This window comes from Argiope bruennichi, chromosome 1 (genome assembly GCF_947563725.1).
Source record: "Argiope bruennichi chromosome 1, qqArgBrue1.1, whole genome shotgun sequence".
NCBI classification, from domain to species: Eukaryota; Metazoa; Arthropoda; class Arachnida; order Araneae; family Araneidae; genus Argiope; species Argiope bruennichi.
This window is the reverse complement of record NC_079151.1, coordinates 146,865,245-146,887,098: the sequence shown is the minus strand read 5'-3', so window position 1 is coordinate 146,887,098 and position 21,854 is coordinate 146,865,245. Positions and strand designations below refer to the sequence as shown.

The 21,854-nt window shown below is 27.1% G+C and overlaps 2 protein-coding genes across 5 annotated transcripts in view; both read left to right on the top strand.

Annotated features, from left to right (window-relative positions):
• LOC129971109 (histone acetyltransferase KAT2A-like) overlaps positions 1-6,338 on the top strand; it is a 36,944-nt gene extending 30,606 nt beyond the window's left edge. For all 3 annotated transcript variants that reach the window (XM_056084611.1, XM_056084594.1, XM_056084603.1), the window contains exons 16-18: positions 1,079-1,145; positions 1,229-1,313; positions 6,060-6,338. In XM_056084611.1, coding sequence (XP_055940586.1) covers positions 1,079-1,145; positions 1,229-1,313; positions 6,060-6,250 — 343 coding nt within the window. In that variant the 3' untranslated portion in view covers positions 6,251-6,338. The remainder of the gene's footprint in view (positions 1-1,078; positions 1,146-1,228; positions 1,314-6,059) is intronic.
• An 8,789-nt stretch (positions 6,339-15,127) lies between these two features.
• LOC129964918 (ragulator complex protein LAMTOR3-like) lies at positions 15,128-21,112 on the top strand. Of its 2 annotated transcripts, none has more exons than XM_056079143.1 (8): positions 15,128-15,483; positions 16,533-16,571; positions 17,757-17,791; positions 18,166-18,224; positions 19,070-19,203; positions 20,599-20,662; positions 20,830-20,907; positions 21,008-21,112. In XM_056079143.1, exons 2-7 carry the CDS (start codon positions 16,533-16,535, stop codon positions 20,898-20,900), a joined length of 402 nt encoding a protein of 133 aa, XP_055935118.1. In that variant the 5' UTR covers positions 15,128-15,483; the 3' UTR covers positions 20,901-20,907; positions 21,008-21,112. The 2 variants fall into 2 exon arrangements, with proteins under 2 accessions (XP_055935118.1, XP_055935117.1); XM_056079142.1 differs by lacking the exon at positions 15,128-15,483 and adding an exon at positions 15,531-15,820.
• Positions 21,113-21,854: the final 742 nt, after the last annotated feature.

Here is a 21,854-nt window from a genome sequence, read left to right as displayed (position 1 = left end):
TATAATCGTAAAAAATTCAAACTCATGATTTTGATGACTCTCCATAATTTTGACCTTCCTAGTTCAAAAAATACGTTTTTGAAAAATATCTATCTCCGAAACATTTTTATTTACATAAAAATAAATTTAGTATATGGCCTTTACATCAAAAATTTGGTAGAAAGACCAAATTTTTATCAAATTTTGAGCAAATGAGAAAGTCTGTCTGCCTGGCTATTCAAATAAAAGTTAGTGTGACAACTCCAAAGTGTAAAGAGCTACATGAATAAAATTTGGCACATAGATTTAACATCAATATTATAGACATCTGTCAAATTTTTAGCCAAATCCAACTAGTGGTTGACCGTCTGTTGGTCTGTTATTTCGGATGCATGTAAACACAGTACAAACTTAATAGCAAAAACAAATGTATCAAATTTGGTATGATTTTGTGACTATAGTTATAGTTCTATATCAAATTTTATTTTAAATCGGTTGGGGAAAATGCGTTTAAAGCACAAATTCGATTTCTGGATACTATTAACCACATGGCAGGGATTAATCGCCAGAAAATTCGTGATTCATGATAAATTTGGTAAAAATGCTAAACTCATGCCAAAGGTTAATATTTCACAAGTATTGCATGCCAATGCCATATAAAGCTTTCTCTGCAGTACCTAAGGTATTATCCTCATATGTACTCTCTAATAAAGTTTTGAGACCATACTTTCAAGGTACAGCTTAAATTAGAGGGAAAGTGGGTAATTGCTGAATAAATAAGCAGGTTTTGAGTTTCCTGGAGAGTGTGCTAACGATGACATAATCTGTTTAATGATGTCAGCACTGATGACAGATTGTACAGCTATCTGACATTGATCTCATCATTCATAGTGAATTATAAATTACACTCTGTTATGAACTGGCCTCAAATTTGGTATTTGCAGTGACCACTTCAAACCAGATGCTGTGATTGAGTAGGTTTTGTGGTTAACTAAACTAAATTGTTTATTTGGAGCCTTTATAATAATATGGATATGTTCTTATATATAATTAATAATTTAATTTAAACTATTATATTATCATCATTACTTTCTTTCAGTGATTCCAATGGAAAAGATCCAGAGTTACTTTTCCAAAAATTAAAAAAAGTATTACAACAGACGAAGGTAAAATTTATCATTCATTTAGTTTAGAATGTAATTGTGTAGTGTTATTTGCAGCCAGGCAAATTATATAATTTTTAATTTAGAATCACAGCTCTGCATATCCGTTTTTGGAACCAGTAGATCCGGAAGAGCATCCTAAATATTATGAAATGATAAAGCGTCCAATGGGTGAGTGTTTTTTATCTTTTAAAATTCGTTTATAACATTTCTGTTCTAAACTTTTTCATTGATTGCTTTTGATGTACAAGTATTTTCACTTATTCTCTTTGAATGAATTTTTCTATATTCTCTAAAAATGAAATATGATTTTTATTATTTATATTATTTATTTTTATTTTACAAATTATTTTTGAACATGTCTTCCACTCTGAGAATGACTGATGTAGGATATGATTAGGGCTGATAGAGAACCTTTAGATTTAAAAAAAAAAAAAAAAAAATGAAAACTCTTAAAGGATTTAGTGAAATTTCCCTCTTAGGCATCAAGAGTGAGGAATTCCTTGTATGATATAAACTTGAGTACAAGAGGCAAAAATAGTAATTTTTTTTATCTGATGATGCAAAAATAAAAGGTTGACTATTATAATTTTTTTTTTTTTTTTTTTTTTTTTTTGCATTTGTATTTTTGCAGGTCTTGCTTTTCCATTTCTGGAGTTCGATTATACCTTTTTTCTGTTTCATTTAAAATTAGATAAATTAGAAGCTCCATCAGTAACTTTTAAAGTGTTTAGTTATTTGCATGATCTTGCTAGATTTTTCAATTGAAATAAATTTTCTTTTTGTTCAAAATATGCAAAAATAATATGATCCCAAATTAAATTTTCATGCTTAGATGAAAAATATTATAAGATGTTTCCTTAAAAACTTTACTATTATTGTTTTTTATTTATTTATTTGCTATTGTTGTCAGATTACTAAATACAATACAGGATGTGATAAATGATGAAAAAGGTGATAAATTCTTATGCAAAGGAAAAAAATATGTTTATAGTTTATTTACATCCAATGCTTAGTTTCAAGAAAACTGAGTATTATGAAACAATGTGCTGAGAATAAATTTTTGTTTTTAAAAGGGCATTTCCCCCCCCCTAGTGTATTTGAATTTCATGAAATTCCTTATTATTATATTTCATACTATGTCAGTATTTGTTTTAAGTAGTTGTATGCAGAACTTTATTGTTAAGCAAATAAAGTGGGCAATTTCCTCATTGATTTAATATTATTTTTTGCAATATTCTCAGAGTAATTTAATTTGTTGTTTTCATTTAATTTACATGGCCATATGCCAGAACTTATTAAACACAGTCTTGAATTTATAAAATTTAATCATTGTTTAAATTTTGGAACACTATTTTATCATTATTCCTAATGCTGTAATTGAGCAGCATCTTTTATATTATGTTGGGTTTATGCTTAAAAACTATTGCTTTATGATTAAAAAATGTCTGATCTTATAATTAAATACAAATTAGATTGTATTAAAAGTTTTTTTTTTTTTTTTTTTTACAATTTTGTATTAAAGGTTTTTTTTTTTTTTTTTTTTTACAATTTTGTATTAAATTATTTTTAAATTTACATTTGTAATTGTTTTATATACAAGATATTGAAATAAACTCTCCAGAAAGAGGTTCATAATTAAGAGATTAGTTATTTCAGTACGTTAAAGTTTGCTAATTAAAACTGTTTCTCATACAAAGATTAAATTAGAATTAATAGAAGTGTTTAGTTCAGAAGCTGTTAGGAGAAAAAGGTCATACAAGGCTTCCATTTCCTAAAAGCCTTTAAAAAGTTTAATATAGCATTTTTTTTTTTTTTTTTTTGATCGTTGCATTCTACTTACTTTAGAAGAAACTAGTTTTCTAGCTTATTATAATATAGAAATTTGGAACTACTTGACTGTTTTGTATCAAGTAGTATTACACAGTAGATATTTTCCATTTCTTTTATGAATAATTGAATTAGATTTGAGATAAATTGAAATGAAAGAATTGGAAGTATTTAATGGAAAAATAAACTTTATTAAAAAAATTTGATTTAAAAAAAATCGAAAAAGTGAGAAAAATCAAAAATTCAAGCTATCTTTTGATAAATCAAGGAAATTTCAGTAGCTTACCAGATCTTTAAGATAGAGATTTTTGACGGGGAAGGGGGGGGATGAAGGTGCTTTCCTATTTTTTTTCAAGTTATTGAGCTTTGATAAATGTAGTTCATGTCAGTCATTTGTGAAATTCCTAATTCTTATCTTTCTTCATTAGTAATCTAACTTGATGATACACTATATCAAGGGAATGAAATTATCTATTTCTTATTAATTTATCTCACATATAAAATCCATTGATCATAATAAATTGCTGGTAAAACAATTGTACAAATTCTGTGCAGAAATTAAAATACCTGCTCCTACAGTATCTATACCACTTTGAGGAAAATATTAATTAGAAGCATTTACTTGTATTACATATATGTTTCTGCACTTAAATTGTGTGAAGGTTGTGGGAAGGTTAAGTACTGTTAAATTAATTTGGAATTATTGGCAAATTAAACTTGTGGCATATGAAATAAATGTAACAGTTTTTGTAAAATCCATCTGTTACACTTGGATGTTCTGGTGCATTACAAAAAAGACTTGTGAAGTAATCTGTTGGTCAAATTGTTAACAATCCTGACAGCTGTGTAAAGGGATTATTCATAAAATAGTGAGCAAACTTAGTTAAGAAATTTGTATTAATTCCATGCAAGTTTTTATAATTATGTAATATATTTTCTTTTAAATTTGTTATGAATTTTTTATTTCCTCGCAAGATTAAAAAATGATGTGCTGATAAGAAATAAAATATTATAAAATAGGAAATATATGTGATGAAAAAAAAAAAATATTGATAAATATTATAAGGCTTACAAAGCAAAGCATGATTATTGATGGTTTTTAAAAAAAATCATAAGTCATTCAAGGATGAAGTATTGATCACAAGTAAAAATGTGGAACAAGCTCTAACTACTCTTAGAACTAATTGCTAATTCATAATAGGCATGATGTTGAGATTCTGGTAATTGATTGACGTTTAATTATAAATTTGAGAAGCTATTGTCGCTGAACCATTTCATTAAACTAAGGGAAAACATGGTAAAAATGAAATCAAAGCACTCATGAATTTAAGGTTTTATTATGACTTTTTAGAAAGAGAATACCATTCAAAAAATTTTCATTATCCATCTTTCAGTCAGTTATATACTTATATGCAAGTTATATAAATGACTCACCGCTGAATTTCCAAATGCTGTTTAAAAAGCATTTGGTAAAATTAAAATTCATATTTATAATATGAATTTTATTGGAAACTTGAAAATTCATGATATTTTAAATTTTTTTATTTTTTTTTCTATTTAAAAGCATTTAAAAAATAAATTATGAATTATATTTTGTTTTCAAGATTTTCTAGATATTTATTCGTTAGATCTTGGTTGCATTGATATATTTTAATTCAATGGAAGAATGAAATTCCTTTATACAGAACAGAATCAATGACATAATTCTTAATAGATTCTGTTCTCTCTCTCCTTCTCTCTCTCTCTCTCTCTCTCTCTATATATATATATATATATATATATATATATATATATATATATATACATGTAGGACTGGGTGGGACAAAATGCCCATTCAATCCCATTTGGATCAGTGTCTAGGGTACTGATTAAGAAACTTTTAAACAACAAATTATTTATTTACAGTAAACAAAATTAAAAGGACATTAACAATTAGAACAGAAAAGATTATTTACATTAAAGTTAGAAGTAAAATATTTAGATAGCACCAAGCGAAGCCTAATACGGTGTCTGCCCATAGCTAAACTATGTAACACTGTTGCATATTAAATACTCATCGTTATCGGACACGAAGAGCCCTCTCTCCTTCTGTTCTCTCGAGCGAATGCCAACAGCTCGCTTCTTTATTAAAATTTATGGTCACGTGACTTAGCACTTTCGATTAGTAGAACCCATGGTACCATCTATTACAATACAATAAAACTAAATTGAATTGGATGCGTTCAGTATAACAGTGGAATGGTAATGGCTACTAATTAAAACTCTACATATATATATAATATACAGATTTATTTTTCTTGTTAAATGTTTAGTAAAGAGATTAAATTACAATAGAGACATGATATTTTTATCTTGCTCATACATATACACATGTATGCATACATATGTTACAGAAAATAGTAAGATCTTTGATCCTAAAGTAAAATCATTGATAGCAAGTTAAATATTCTCTAATTAATTAAGTTTAGAAGGTGTTCAGAAAGATTTTTCTATATGTTTTAATTATTAGTATCCCCTCTGTGTTCTTTGTAGATTCGTTTTAATTTTGGGGAATTCTGTGTAAATGAGACACTTTTACAAATTTATGTTTTTTTTCTTTGATATTTTCAACAAAAATGAGATTTATATATATATATATAAAAATCCCTTGCAAAAAATTCCAGATTTAGACTGCTGGAAATAACACACACACACACACACACATTTGGATATTTTTTGAAATAATACATTCTTAATGGCTATTGCTACATTCTTTTCATATTATTAGTTGTATGCAGCATTATATTAGAAGATATGATGTTGAATACCAGTTAAAATTATATAATCTTAGTTTACCTATCAGATATATATATACAATACTATCTCATTCATGATGATGAATAATCATGAAGACAGTTTATTAATTTTATTCTTTTAAATAAAATGTACTAGTGGAATTATTATATATGTTCCAATGAAAAAACTCTTAAAAAAATTATAAATGTAAGTCTTTTTTTATCTTTCAGCTCGTATTTAGGTGAATTAATTATGCTTTAAAAAATAGGCAATAGAATTGTTTCATCATTTTTAATTTAATTTTTTTTTCAGAATTAAGGACAGTATCTGAAAGACTGATGAAACGATACTATGTTACTGAAAAATTATTTTTAGCTGATATGCAACAAATCTTTGATAACTGCAAGAGCTACAATTCCCCAGAGAGCGATTATCATAAATGTGCATGTTTGTTGGAAGCACATTTCAAAGATATGATGAGAACTGCTGGACTTCTTCATTGAGGAAATTTATACATGTGTATGTTCCATTGATATTTCAGTATGTTCCCTCATCATTTGTAATGTAACAATTTTTTAATGTATTTAGCTATGAAAGGTTTGTAAAAATTCATGTAAATAAAATAAAATAAAAATTCTAATTTTTTTTATACATGTCTCAACCTTTAACTCATATGAAATTATAATTCTAATTGAATTGAAGAAATGAAGTTAAATGCATGTTCTGACACGTTTATTAAATCTCAAATATGCAGATATTTATGCTTCAACAATTAAATGTCCTGTCTGTTTCTGTTCGAATAACTGTTATGGAATAACTTAAAATGCTGTCATAAAAATATGATGGCTCCATTTTTATTCATTATATTAATTGATGTGAGAACTGTATGTGGAAATATTTTATAATTTTAAAACTTAGTCAAAGAATGAGGATGTTAAGTCACTAAATTGTGAGAATGTGTATCCTTCATTATGAATTTAAAGTGCATCAATGCATCACACATGCGAACAATGAACATATTGGGAAATTTGCTCTTACAATATTTCGGATTTGATATCATTTGTATGGATATTGTTTATTTTATTTTCAGGTGAACATTTATTATGGTAGTTTAAAAATAATTTCGATTTTTTTCCTACCTGTAGTCATTTACAACAGCTTTAGGAAATAAATTTAATTAAATCTATTTGTGTTACATATCTTTTCAAAGTTTGTAATTAGTTCTTTAAATTCTTTTAAAATAATAGTTTGGTTTTCAGTATTTTTTCCCCTTCACTATTTCAGAAAATGAAGCTGCATAAAAGTTTATTCATACAGTATTGCTGCATGAGTTTAAACTAGGATTTAAAACAGCAGAATTATATTTAATATTGCTAATTCATTTAGATAAGAAATAGACAGAAAATGAACAATACTTCATGAAATTTTATTATGAAGAGAGAGAAACTTGAAGATCAATAATTAATTAAGGCCCCTCATTGAATTGGAACAATAAGAGAAGTTGCTGAAAAATTAAGATCAATCATTCAACAGCCGTGCTATGCTTTGTATCAATTTGGGAATTAAAAAAAGAAAAAGAAAAAAAAAAATCTTTACATGTGAATTCTATTGAGCTGAAAGAACACCAGTTCGACATTGTTAGATCTGTTTGGCACTTCTTGATGCCAACCTTATCTATTACAATGTTTCGGAATAAAATTTCGAAATTTTAGGTGGTTTTTAAAAATTTGTTTCTAACTGCTAAAAAGAAAAAGAGCCACTTTGTTCTCTATTTCAATTAAATTTCTAACTATGTCAAATATGAATCATTTATTCACAAGACCTATACGCTCAGTCAATTGTTACATCGGAAACATCTGCTTTGCAATTAGATTACACTATTATTGCTGTTTAAAATACTCTCATACTAAGAAGCTCTTATTATGTAATTTCCCATTTGCCGTATTTAATGGTGTGGCGACAAAAGAGCAAAAGGATGATGTTCAATGATGGTCAAGGGGACAGACGATTAGTGCGTATATGTCACTTTTTAAAACCAGTTATTACGAGGTGATGAAAAAAACACTATGCTTCTTGCGCCATTAACATTTGCTAAATCATTGATAACATCTGAAAGGAGGAGGATTAAAAAGCATATTGTTCCACATTTTGTCATGCCACTGACAATATTCTATATAAAAATATCAAAACAGTATTTTAAGCTATAGAGTAATTCAAATTAAATAGGAGTTAGACTTGTCTGTAGAGAAAGTTACTTGACCTGTTTTAAACAAATTGCGTATGCACGCTCTTCTGAATATAAAATTTTAAATCTCTAAAAAAAAAAAAAAAAAAAATTGATCGCTGTAGATGGAAATGGCGTTGCGGAGCTACTAGTTTATATATTACTTAATATGCCTATTAACGGTTCTTAATATAGACTATAATGTAGAGATGGAATAAATATCAATTACGAAAGAGGGCTTGAACGTGCAGTACCGTTTAATTGCAATCACATAAAATTAACTACAAATTAGACTGAATGATTTAAATAAAAAGAATTTGTGTTAAAACTTTATTGCTGTCACGTATGGAACTACACTATCACTGCAGAAATAGCTCCATGTTTCCCATCTCCTTGCTCTAAAAATTGCCTTGAGCTAAGAACACATACTACTATAGAAAAGTGATCTGTTTGGAGATAAAATACATATTCCGAAATTATCTTTTAAGAAAGTGCTTTTATAAATGCAGCTATTTAAATGTCCACTGGCCAAAAATAATAAGGGTTTAGATTAAATGACCAAAACGACGGCCAAGATATTGTTAACACTCTATCATTTGTAATAATGTCTTAATAATGATTGGTCAGGTAATGCGATTGGCAGGGATGTACCATGTAGCTTGAAAATTTTATTGTGTTTTCTTGAAGCGATGGAGTGATTAAGTTTTGGAACATCAATATATATTTAGAATCAGTAGCAGAATATTTCATTGTCCCTGGGGCCATGTTTTACCCCCAAAGAAGTTAGAGCCAATTTCGAAGACGACACTGTTTCTTTTGGAACTTGCAAAGTAATTTGCTAATGAATGTGGAGATTTGTTTCATATCAAATATGGCAGTTAAATGTCTTTACAACGCCGTTCAATTGGAAATTAGCCTTATCACTCCACAGTACTTGCCGAGGTCATCTTCATCTACTATCAGCTGAACAATAAACATCAAATGTTTTCTTTACCTCATTATCACCAGAAAGTAATTGCTGAATGTGAGATATTTTAAGTGAATAAAACTTCAGAACATTTTTCATAATTCTCTACATCGTCGTATATGGTGGGTCCAATTCCCATCCTATTGCTCCTCATACTCATACCATGGCACTTGCTACTTTCTCTTCACTATTACAGTTGAAACTGCATCTTCCTGCAGTTGAGTTTCACACCTTCACTACAAAGTGTCTCATCTGTCATTCACGCCTACTTTTTAACTGTACCGAACCATCTATTTAATTAGATGATTTTTTCGTTGCTATAGTTAAGAGATTGCAAAGAAGGGGCCATCTGATAGATAAGTGGTTGGAATATCAGGCTTGAACCATGGTAGTGAATGTGTTGTAACATTCCCCGTTTCCCAGTACTGATAAGACATTTACAGCCAGCTATGTCGTCGCTGTTACTTACTAAACTCCTCGAGATAGCCAGATGGTGGATCTTTTCACCTGGGTGGTCTCGCCTCTGTTCATTAGCGACTACTGTGAAAGACCACATGTGGGAATTCCTCGTCCAAGAGATATTGAGAGTACCTTCAAAGAGAAAGGGGTGTCCAAACATCTGGATGCTAAATGTTTCTCATTGTGAAAAGACTATGATAACTCCGTGTTCCAGAATAGTCAGTTATGAAAGGCGCATCACACAAAGGACCTTCCCACGACCGACTGGCGCCGCTGAAAGAGCATATTGCTGAACCCCGATTGGCCGAAAGAGAGCTCAAATGATCAATGTAAATTAAGATGCGGAGATTGTCGCCGAAATAAAGTGCGGAGATTGTTTTTTTAGGAGAAGAGAAGAAACGAATTGCATGGGGACTGTTGGACTACGCCCACGAGTTCGGAGTCCGAGAACCAACTGAGTTTCAAGAAAGTCTTCGAATTTGACTGTTGTGTCTCCTACTACAGGTGTAAATGACTATTTATTTAATTAAGATTAGAACAAGTTGTTCTTTTGTATATATAGGGTTGTAAAATAAAGAATTGTCTGGAAATTCTGCTCCGTTATTTGATCAGTTTAGATCAAGACATTACAGTGTTAACAACGAATGTCCCAGTCTCTTTAAAATGCAAAATAATTTTTCGGAGCTTTGTAATTATCAGAGGGTTTTTATGTAAACATTTCACTAGTCGAATAATGCTGAAATCAGAGGCAGCGGCAGAAATTTTCCAACAAAGGAGCAAGACGTCACAGGCGGGGGGGGGGGGCTTGCATGCAAACTTTTAAATTTTTCTTCAAAAGAACACATAGTAATTAATTTCATATTTATTTCACGGCAATTAAGTATTTAAAATCTCATTTAATTATAATTGATAATTCTTTGCAATAATTAATTATTTGTATGGTGCCTGGGAATAAGAATTGTACGATCGGACAACGAGGAATAACACAAAATGTAGAAGAAGTACCACAATCACAAATTAAATGTATTGTGCAAATACTGGAAACAAATTCTCGTATTAGTTAAATTTTATAACAAAAAAAAATACTGAAACAAATGAGAATGATTATTAACTTGCTATTAAATTTGAATAAAAGATATATGCGTTAATCAATTAAATCAAATGCTAAAGGACTTCTCAAAATTTGAGTTGTTCACAAAGTAATATTTTTTAATTATTAAATAAAATTAGCATTTTTCAATAAAAATAAAAGTATTAATATCAAAGTTTTTAACTAAAAAGTATTTTATCGGAATATTTTTTTGAGAATTTTTTTAATTTAAATATTTTTTTACTTTCAACATGGTATTTTTTAAGTCTTCAAAATAAATCGACTATATGACATCTCTTATACATTCCAATTGTGTTTAAGCAGTTTTTTTTCATAAAGATGACTATTGTTAAAAAATTATCAATAAGAAGTGTAGCTTCGAAACATAAATTATTTAAGCAGTTTTTTTTCATAAAGATGACTATTGTTAAAAAATTATCAATAAGAAGTGTAGCTTCGAAACATAAATTATCATGTTAATAATAGAATAAGAAAATAATTTTAAAACATAAAATATGGGAAAAAAAACCCTTCTACTTTACAGGTTTATTATTATTATTGCATTAAAAATTACCTTTCATTATATTAATTTCCCAAGCCACCTTGCCAAAATACTCATGCATTAATTATTTTAATAATATTTCACGCTGTATGAACAACGAGATCTTCTTCGAATAAAATATAGCAGTAAACTAAATTTTCTAAAAATTGAATTAATTTTTTTTTTTTCGTATTTTAAAAAACAAACAACAACAGCGGATGATCTAGATGATGAAAAAAATAAAATTAATAAAAAGGATAGTCATTTAATTATAAATGTTTAAAATTATACATAACGCACTCATATTTTCAACTTAGAACACTTAAAGTGGATCTCCCTTTAAAATGCTTATTGTTTGCCAACGGATTCTAAAACTCTCCACGCTTTTGCGCATGCGTTAGGATGTATTTAATTCGACAAAATAGGGGTGAGAAGAAAAATGAAACGAAGAGATGTGTACATTTCACAATAGAGTAAATTCAAGAAGTACATGCATCCTTCCGCGCCTCATCTTTTAATGAGATAAATCGCCGAAAAGTGATCGTTTCAGGATACTGCAACAAACAGTAACATATTTTCTAATTCATCCCAATACTTTTAATATGTAGCTTTCAAAAAATCAACAAAATATTCTAAAGAAATCATACTTTATAATGAAAAACACACTACGTGAAAGAATAGAAGACGAAAACTGTTCTTATTTTTTAAAAAAAGGTATGCAATAATCATAACAACAGAAATATTAGAATGCCAAAACAAAATGATAACTACGTTGCTTTTAATATTTTTTAAAAAAATCTGGCAACCTATTATAATAAAATATACTTTTGGAAATTTCAGAGAAAATATCGTTTAATGAGCAAATATATATTTTAAAAAGGAAAGGAAATGACATTTCTGAAATTTACCTCCAAAGCTAAATGAAGAATATTTTATTTTACAACAAGGATAATACTCTGTATATGAAGTAATGTTTTAACTGGAAACATAAATTTCTGGGAAGGCTGCTTGACTTCTTTATTGTGTTTCACAAATTCAATCTCTCAGATATAATTTTATTGATTAAACATTAATTACTAAACATTAACACTAAAATTAATTTATAGACGAAGGAAAATTTTTTCACATTTAACAAGAAAAGCGAAAGTGCCGCCAAACTTTTGCACTCAAATCATCTGTCTATCGAGATACCACGCAATAAGAGGTATTGTTTTCATTTTTACTTGCAATTTGCAGTACTTCTTTTCCCTGTAAAGATCATAAAGCAGCAAAAGCCAACTTCTACAAAAATTCGATTATATACAAAACGAGATGTAGACACAATGAAGGCACGACGTGTTGTTATGCCGCATAAGATGTAAAAGCACACAAAATATTATCGGCTGTATTTTACCTTCAAATGGCGGATATACATCTTTTGCCACGCCGCCGAAAAAAAGTGACCAAGTGTATCTGGAACCTTCAATCTTGCTTTAAACGTTCCACAATCTTACATTTTCTCCAAGAATTACTTTTTTTTCAGACTTTACTGTACCTCAAAAATCAAAAAGTTAGAACTTTCCAAATAGCAACGAGAATTATTGACATCTTATATATTCGACGCATTAATTACTATTCTAAACGGATCTTTGATGAAAATTTTTATGGGCAAAAAGGAAACTCTATGTTTTTTTAAAAAAATGACTAACACTTTATTTCTCAGATTTTGTATTGACGTTTTATATAAAAATGATTTAAAATGATTTTTAAATAAAAATTTTCAACTGGAAAATGTGAATTTATGAAATTTTTCTAGAATGAATTTATTCAGAAACAGAAATTCGTTCTTACATTTGAGTTTGCCTCTCTTCATGTTTCATATATGAGGGAGTTATTTTTTAGAACTATTAAGTTACCTTAGAGTTGAAAGCTTTCAAAAATAAGTACTTTTTATTCAGTTTTAAAAATTTTATTTTTCAGTGTGGTAAATAAGGATATTCTATCAACATCTTTTTTTTTTTTTTTTACTGGTCATTATTTTAACGAATCTAATTTATTCTTTTGCCATTAAAATAATTATTTGGAATAATATAATTTTGGCCTTGAAGTAACTGGCAGAAGAGGAGGAAAAAAACAACTATTTTTCCAATTCCGTACTTATGATAGTTAATAAGTTATTTGAATGCATTCAACAAATTTAGTTCATTCCTGTATAAACTGTGGGTAATAATATACCATATCATATGAACTTATTTTTTTGTCTTCAAATTGAAATTGGTAATATTTTATTAATGAAATAATTGTAGTTTAATAAATTAAGTCACAAAAACATATATTTTATATTTAAATAAATCTAAATCCAATTCCAACCTTAAAGAAATTAGAGGAGGAAATAGAGGAAGGTCTTTTTTTCTTTATATCTCCAAACAACAGAAAAAAAAAAATAATATTTTTTCCTTCCGGCCTGCCGACAAAATTTTTTGTTTTGCAAATTTGCTTCCTTTTTATATTTAATACTAACCGCCTTTGCGACCAGCTGGTTCGCCAATCTTAATGCTCAATAAAATTTTAACAATTAACTATTTTATGTAATTCCTACTTTAATAGCTTCTTCATTAAAATATTTTAAAACTTCAAATTTCAATTCACTCATAATATTATAAAGGCCTTCAGTCATGATGTAATCTGTATCTCTCCAACTTTCTGTTAGCTCCCGCAGAATTTATACTTTAAATTAAAGTGGAAACGATTAATCTGCAATTAATATAATAATATTTTTTACTGAAACAAAGCATTTTTTTTTGTAATATGATTACTGAAAACCGAGTCACTGAGCATTTAAACCTTATGGGCACTAAAGAATATCTTTCTTAATTTATGTAATATAAGAATTTGTCAACAAAATTTTTTCAAATTCATCATGAGCAGGTCGATTAATTAACAATGTTTAATTTTAAATGCATCAAACACTAAGAAAATAAACAGAATCGTTTAAAATAATCGGTCGAAAACAGGTAAATAAAAAAAAAAATACTTAAAAAGCGATGAACTTAAACTAACATAAATACAATTTAATTGCAAAAGCCTACAAATAACCTAAAAATAATTTAAATCGAATCCGTTTCCTTTGAAAATAGTTGTAAACAATCATAACACAATGCGCATGCGTGAATTTTCAACGACAGTTACGGTAACGCAAATGCGTGAATTTTTCAATGCCAGTTGGAGTAACGCTACGCAGATTAGAAATTTTTAATTTCCTTTATTCTGTTTTATTTTAATTCAAAAGTACTTCAGAATGAATCTGAAAGATCTATTAATTAACAATGTTTAATTTTAAATGCATCAAACATTAAGAAAATGAACAGAATCGTTTGAAATAATCGACCAAAAAATCTTAAGCCTAGCCTGATTAGGTGGGAAAAAAAACCTGAAGCCTTACTCATTTGGCGGTGGGAAAAATGAAGATTTTTTTTTGGCGGGAAAGTTAGTTTTTAATTAATAATTAAAATTCCAATGAAAAATTCAAATAAAGGGACCCCACTTGCACATTCCCGACCTCCTAGGTATACATGTACCAAATTTGGTAACTGTAGATGAAAGTGTCTTGTCTGTAGTGCGCCAACACACACACACACATTGAGCTTTATATATTAACTCTGTTTTTAAAGAAGTGAAATTCTTCGTGCCCGCAATTCTGATGACGGATCACAAATGCCCGGAAAATCGAAGAAATAAAAAACTATATTTCGGATAAAATAAGAAATTTTTAAATATTCGTAAGGTAATTTGCAAAGTATAGAGGCAAGAGGAGAGAGAATAAAAGCATCTTCCCATTAGCATCGTTCTTCATCATCTTTTAACCTCTATGATATTAAGGCGGCTAATGCAAACGCTGTTCTCGAGCTGATTATTAAAAAGCTATTTTATATTCGCTATTCATAAATTAAAGAGGAAAAGAACATAAATTTTTATATATTTCAAAAAATGAACAAAGTACTCTCTAACATTCAGACAAATTTTAGCTTTGAAATTCACTCGGCAACACGGTATCAATAATTAGCATTTTATTGGGGGTTTTCTTATAACACTGATATGGGTGCAAGGCAACTTCCTTAAAATACGCTCTTGCCTGCATATCTGGCCTTCATATTCTGCCTAACTTTTCGTCTATTTAAAAGTTACCTAAAGAAAATCAAAACTATAATAGAACTAACATTTTCGATTAAGCAAATGTTATCTTAAAGTTAAATACAAATTCATTTGGCAACATTCAGTTGACAGAAAATCATATGATGCAAATGTAATCTGTGTTTGTTGTCGCTAATTTGAATTTTTAATTTAAAATTGATTCTTATATTTTTCGACTGTTGATACAGTCGTTTATTTATATAAAAACAGAAGTTCTGATTAGTTATTATTGACGAAACCATCCAAGTTTTAGAATCTACCATCTTGTGATTTCAAGCTTTCAATGTAATTCGATTTTTAAGTATATTGTTTTCTTATTTTTGAATTAAGAGACGCTGTCAATCTTTCTAGATTATTCAGATAATATTATTTACAAAAATATCTAGATTGTTTTAGAATGAGTCAATTTGCAAGTATGAGTTTAAGTTTTGCCAAAGAAATAGTTAAATTCTGAAATCGAAAACTAGCATTTTTTCTCCAATAAATTAAATATAATTCTAATTGCATTTAATTTAATATGGCACGATTCGCCGCTAGAGCTGCAGCTATTTCACAATGGAGTGTTTCTCATTCAGATGTTCATTTGTATCAAGATAACGAAATAAAAAATATTGATCATAAGGTAAAAAGAAATTTGTACTCTTGAGTTTTCTTTTGAGAACTAATTTTAATATTCCTATTCCCTGAGAGTTACAATTCTTAGATGTATAAACCAATAATACTAACTTATTTATCGCTTTAATTGTAATTGCATTTTGCTTTTTATTCATTTGGACATTGAATTGTATAAATGCATGTGAAAAATCTATATATGGGGTAATATTAGAATTTTGCATTTAATCATTTATCTTAAAGCAAAATATTGGAGTTTATGTAAATTTTAACGTTTTTATGAGTTTTTATTTTTCTTGTCAAAAAATTCAGTTTTTTAAAAAATTATTTTTTTAAAGAATAAATATAGCATCTAAGTTATTTATTTCAATCTGTAGTTTTGTGTGTGTATGACTTTCTGTTTTTGGAATTTAGACTTTTGTTTTATTCACTGGAAAGTTTTTTATAGAGATAATTTTTTAAATTGGAAATTCACCTATCCTGTATTTCTGAAGTACATAATTTTGTCTATTGTAAATGAATTTATTTATTCATTAATTATAATATATTTTTATGATATAAGAATAGATTTTAGCTTGAGCATAATGTATATGCAATGAGAAAATGTATAATTTCTTAATTTTTTCTGAAAGGAGTTAAAAATGTTTCAGGTTCCCATTTAAATTTTAAACCAAAAATATAAGAGTTTAGAATCCCTTTTTTAATTGATATTTCTCTTACAGATGACAAATGCAAATTATGGTGGAGGAGATAATCCTGAGGTACAGAATTTATTTTCATGTTTGTAATTTATTTGTAAAAATGAATTAATGGTATTTAAAAAGTTAATTTTCCTTACATAAGAATATATGATTATTTTTTAAAATCTATTCTGAATGGATTATGATATTCTGTTTTTGCTTAAAAAAATTAGTGTAGTAATAAATTTTGTAATGCATTGGAATGGGTTACAAAGTTCATTAAAAAAATAAATCCAGTTTTAATTTATTATTTTTCAAGATTGTATTTGGACTAATGATGAAATTTTTTTTTCTTTTCTAAGAGAAGTAGTTTTTTTTTTAATGAGATATTAGGAAGAAATTCATTTAAATGCCAAAAATTTCTAAGTAATGTAAAATGTTATGTAACCTAATTTTTTTAGTACTTGCTAACATTTAAAAAGTCATTTATAATTCTCATAATATTCACCAAACAGTAATTTATTTATATTTGATAGTGCATTTGTATACATTTAAACAATTTTTTGTACTTGTACATACATTTCTTTTGACTTCAGAAAATTTTTTAGGTTCTTTTTGGAATGATAAATGTGCATTTTGCAAATGTATATTATGAATAAATAAATGAAAAAAAAAGTAACTTTTTTTTTATAATTTATATTTTAAGTGCCTGAAATTGTAATGATTTTTTAAAACAGTATTATTACTTTGTGTGAATGATGTTTTCCTGCTCTATAGCATATTATTTTCTCTTTTTATCAAAAGTGAAAATATACTTACTATTATAAACTTGTTTTAAAAAAATGAATTGGCCATTTTTTTCTAGTCATATTATGTTAAAATATTTTTAGGCTTGAAATTAGAGTAAGAAAAGGGATTCATTTAGCTTATTAGATAAATTTAATTTGATTAATTAATTTGGTTAATTAATAATTAAGTAAGAAATCAAGGCACATCATTTTGTCTGAGATTAAGAACTGAAGCATCTAAGTTTCTGACTTACTAAAAAAATTTGTCAGAACTTATGCCAACCTATATAATTTCATACAAAGATTGATAAATTTGGTGGGAAGCATACTTCCCATGGCCCTAGAAAGGGTTAAATGAGTTAACTTTAATCTTGTAGTTATATTTTTAAGCGCTAATTTGGAATTGTAGATTTAGATTTAATATCTCTATTTATTCTTGAAGATTGACTTCTTAGTTTTCTTTCTTTTTACTTTGTAGGTGGCAAAGAAGTTCTTGCAAGATATAATTAAAAGGTTAGTATTTATAGCATTTTGTGTTGAAGTGAATGGTTCTTGAGCATATTTTTTCTTTCTGATAAGTTAATCTAATTTTAACTTTGAAAAAATTAATGTCTATATATGTTGTAATAATTTAATTATAATATTTTTAATTAAAAATAACTTTAAAGTAATTTATTGTTGTGAAAGAAAATGGCATAGAATTTGAAAAATGAATATCTTTATAATTTATTTTATTTTGCATTTATGTTTGCCTATTTATTGTAATTTTTGCAGCTATATCTCTATAATGATTTTTTATGTTCATTTAATCTTTACTAAATTTAATATGCTTATAAATAAAAAGGCATTTGATGCATTGGAATTTGTATCTCTTATTGTATTTTTAGAGTTAATGGTTTACGAGCTATTGTGATCACAGATAGAGATGGAATTCCTATAATTAAAGGTAGTGAATTTGCTTTTACATTGATCATTTTTTTTGTTTGTTGCAATCAATTTGTGATTGTATAATCTATAAAAATTGTGCAATTCTTTTTCTGTAATAAAGATTACTACATTGAATTCAATTATAGTTGCTAGGTCTTAGCTATTCACTTAAAAGATTAGATAACTTGCCAGAATACTGATATTATCTGGGCAGGGACCAAGAAGGAATGCGAGCTGTTTTTAGGAAAAATGCAAAATAATTTAAGATAATGGTTTGACTTTATAACTTTGGAATCATTCAAGTGAATAAATACATAAATAAATTATTTCTTTGTAAAGATATTATGTAAACATTAGATAAAAATGTATTTTATGTTATATATTAATATGATATATAAATAAAGCTTTTATTTTATGAACAAGTATATATGCATTAAGGTGATTATTAAAAAAAAAAAAATCCTGCAATAGAACAAAATTTATTATTTATTACTTGTGGTTAGTAACTTTGGAGAAAGTGGTTTGGATTTTGAAGTGTTAGACAATTTTAGTATCTTCATAAAGACCATCAGTTTTTAATTCTACTACATTAAAAAAAATAATAATTGCTGCTTTTCTCAGCTGATACATTCAATAGGTGTTTTTTATATCTAAGGGACTTTCTAAAAAATTTACTAAAAAAACAGCTTTTAAAATTTAGTACATTTACCTACTTACTAGTTATTTTAAAATAATTTATATTCTTTTGTTTTTAAATTTAATTATGAAAACTTCATGCTTAAACATAAATACCACCTCGTTTTATTATTCAATTATATATAATCTTTTATTAATTTTTGCTAAAATATACTATTTATTTTCTAGTTAATGCTCCTGATATACAGGATCCAATATCTAAACCCAACTTTTTAGCTTCTGTGAGCTTAGCTATAGAACAAGCTGGCAAATTAGGGAATGGAAAAAATAATCGCATCATATGCATGTTTAATACAATACAGGTATTCTATTTTGCAATTATGTAGCAATATAATGTAAAAAAGATCAAGTTTATGTCTTGAGCAATAGCATTAATTTATATTTATATTATTAGAATCAAAATAGAATAATAATAATAATAATAATTTTTTTTATTTTTTGCAAATAAACTATTTTATGTGTAGAAAATCAGAAATTTATAATGTAATTTGTTATGAAATCTGTAGGGAACAGGAAGTGCTTTATCTTATTATAGACCAGTTTAATGAATAATTGCTGGTTCTTTTATTTGAAGTATTTTTCTTATGTCGTATGTTTCTTTATATGAAGGATTATAATCCGGAGTTTTGTTGAAAAAGAATGCATTGTTCCCAAATTTTTGTATAGTTAAGTGTATATATATATTATGTAATTTAGCCGTAAAGGCAGAAATAAAATGTAAAATAGAATGTGAAACATGACAATCGACACATTATTCATTAGGGAATGAAATTAATGTGCACTACAAAAGTAACTATTGTATTTTCTGGAAACAGTTTTAAGCAATTAAGTGAAAAAATACTATCTTCACACCAAATGCTGTAATGAAATGAATGTGGAAAGATGGTTAAAAGCATTGGAAAGTTGAATATTGCAGTATAAATAATGTTAAAGAAAAGTGCATAACAAAAATAGGCAAATCAGAAAGAGGAGGGGGAAAGGCTAATCAAAAATTAAAAAAAAAAATATTATAAATATATCACAAAAGTATAAAAGGACCTTACTAGATATACATTATTTTCTCCATACAGTTACAAGATAGAACGTTTACAATGTATCGCATAACAAGAATTTTTTTTGCACATTTCTGAGATTTACCATTTGAGGCCTAAGAACTTGTGGGAATATTTATGAAGTAAAAATATTATTTTTAATTTGTAATGTTCTTTTCCCTTTATGATATACATAATTTATGCTTTCAATTTTGATTTATCTTTGTTTATTATGCACTTTTCTTTTAAATTATCTGTATTGTATCTCAATTTTGCCTAATTTTTTCCATCTTTCTACATTGATACTATAGCATTTGAGACATTCTTTCGCTTAATTGTTCAATACTATTCATGGAAAATGTTATAATTTCATTTCCTGATGAAAAATTAATGAGTAACCATGATTCATATTCTATTTTTATTTTCATCCTTATCACTTTACTACTAATTTATGATTTTCTTTGTACAGCGCTTCTTGATGTTTCTTTGTTTCAGATGAGTTTTATCTCTTCTGCCTTTCTTGTTTTAGGCATTTTTCTTCTTTGGTGAACTTTCATTTTGACCTTTATTTTTTAATTATATTTTTGCTTACATATTTTCTTGTTTGTACACTTATTCTCTCTCTCTCTCTGATATATATCATTGTTCACTTTTTTTTCTTTTCAGGTTATTCATTTCAATAAAAGTCCTCTAATGATAAGTCTTATTGCTAGTTCTAAAGCTAATACAGGTAAGAATATATATAATGTGTGATTTAGGTATATTGATACATATCTAGTCCTGATATATGTAGTTTTTTAGTATTTTTTCCATGTGTATATTTTCTTAATTATTGTCATCAACTCTTTTTTCTGAATTTATTATTTAAAACTGCAATATTTTCTTTTTCTTTTAAAGGAATATTATTGAATTTGGAATCTGAACTAAATGGTCTTGTTGAAGATTTACGAACAGCTATAGAAGCATGAAAATAAGGTAAAGTGAACATTTTAAAAACTTTGCTTATCATTCAACAAAGAAATATTAAAGCAGATCTCATTTTCAGATATAATGAAACTTTTTTTCTTTTTTTTAGATTAAGAGGATGGTTGTTTTTACAAGAATTTCTGTAGGAATTTTGTACATAATGGTGTATTTATCTTTTTCTACTAATTATAAAATAAATTTATTCACCCTCTGTTTTCAGAGTATATGTAGTTTCCTAGATTATTGCCAAAGCTGATTTATTTCTGTTTAAAGTTTTTAAAGAACATATATCATGTAATAAATGATTATATTTGCAACTCGCAATTTTGATTTTTCTTCTTCTGATAAAAATGTTACAAAGAATTCTCCCACTCTCTCTATGAACAGTTGAACAATATTATATTCACAAAATAGTTATATTACATATTTTTGAAATAGCACTTGGAAGCTATTTGTCTTTAAGAAGATTTCAATGATGAAAATTAGTAAATACAACAGAATACAGAATGTTTAGGATTTTTAATATTCATGAAGATACAGTCATCAGATTCATCAGAAACACAAATAGAAAATTGGGAGTAATTGTGTTCTCATTTCATCTGGGATTTGCAGTGTTTTTACTTTCTGTAATCCCAACTTTCTGAATTGTTTTCAAGGATTCACTAATTTTGTTTCAATTTCCATGCTAGAATTTTTTTCAAAAAAAAAAAAAAAAAAGGTTGAAGAAATTTAGTAGGTTTTAATTGTAATCTTAAAAAGTGAAACTTATTCATTTGTTCTTTACTTTTTACTGCTTTTCAAGATGCCAGCCATTAGACAAATGTTTTGTGAGTTTTATGACAAGATTGTACCTTTATTGCGAGTTAAAAAAAAAAAAAAATGGAATCAGTACATCTGTTTTTATTATTGAATACAACTGCACACAAATGTAGCTAGTTAAATTAATATAATTTGGT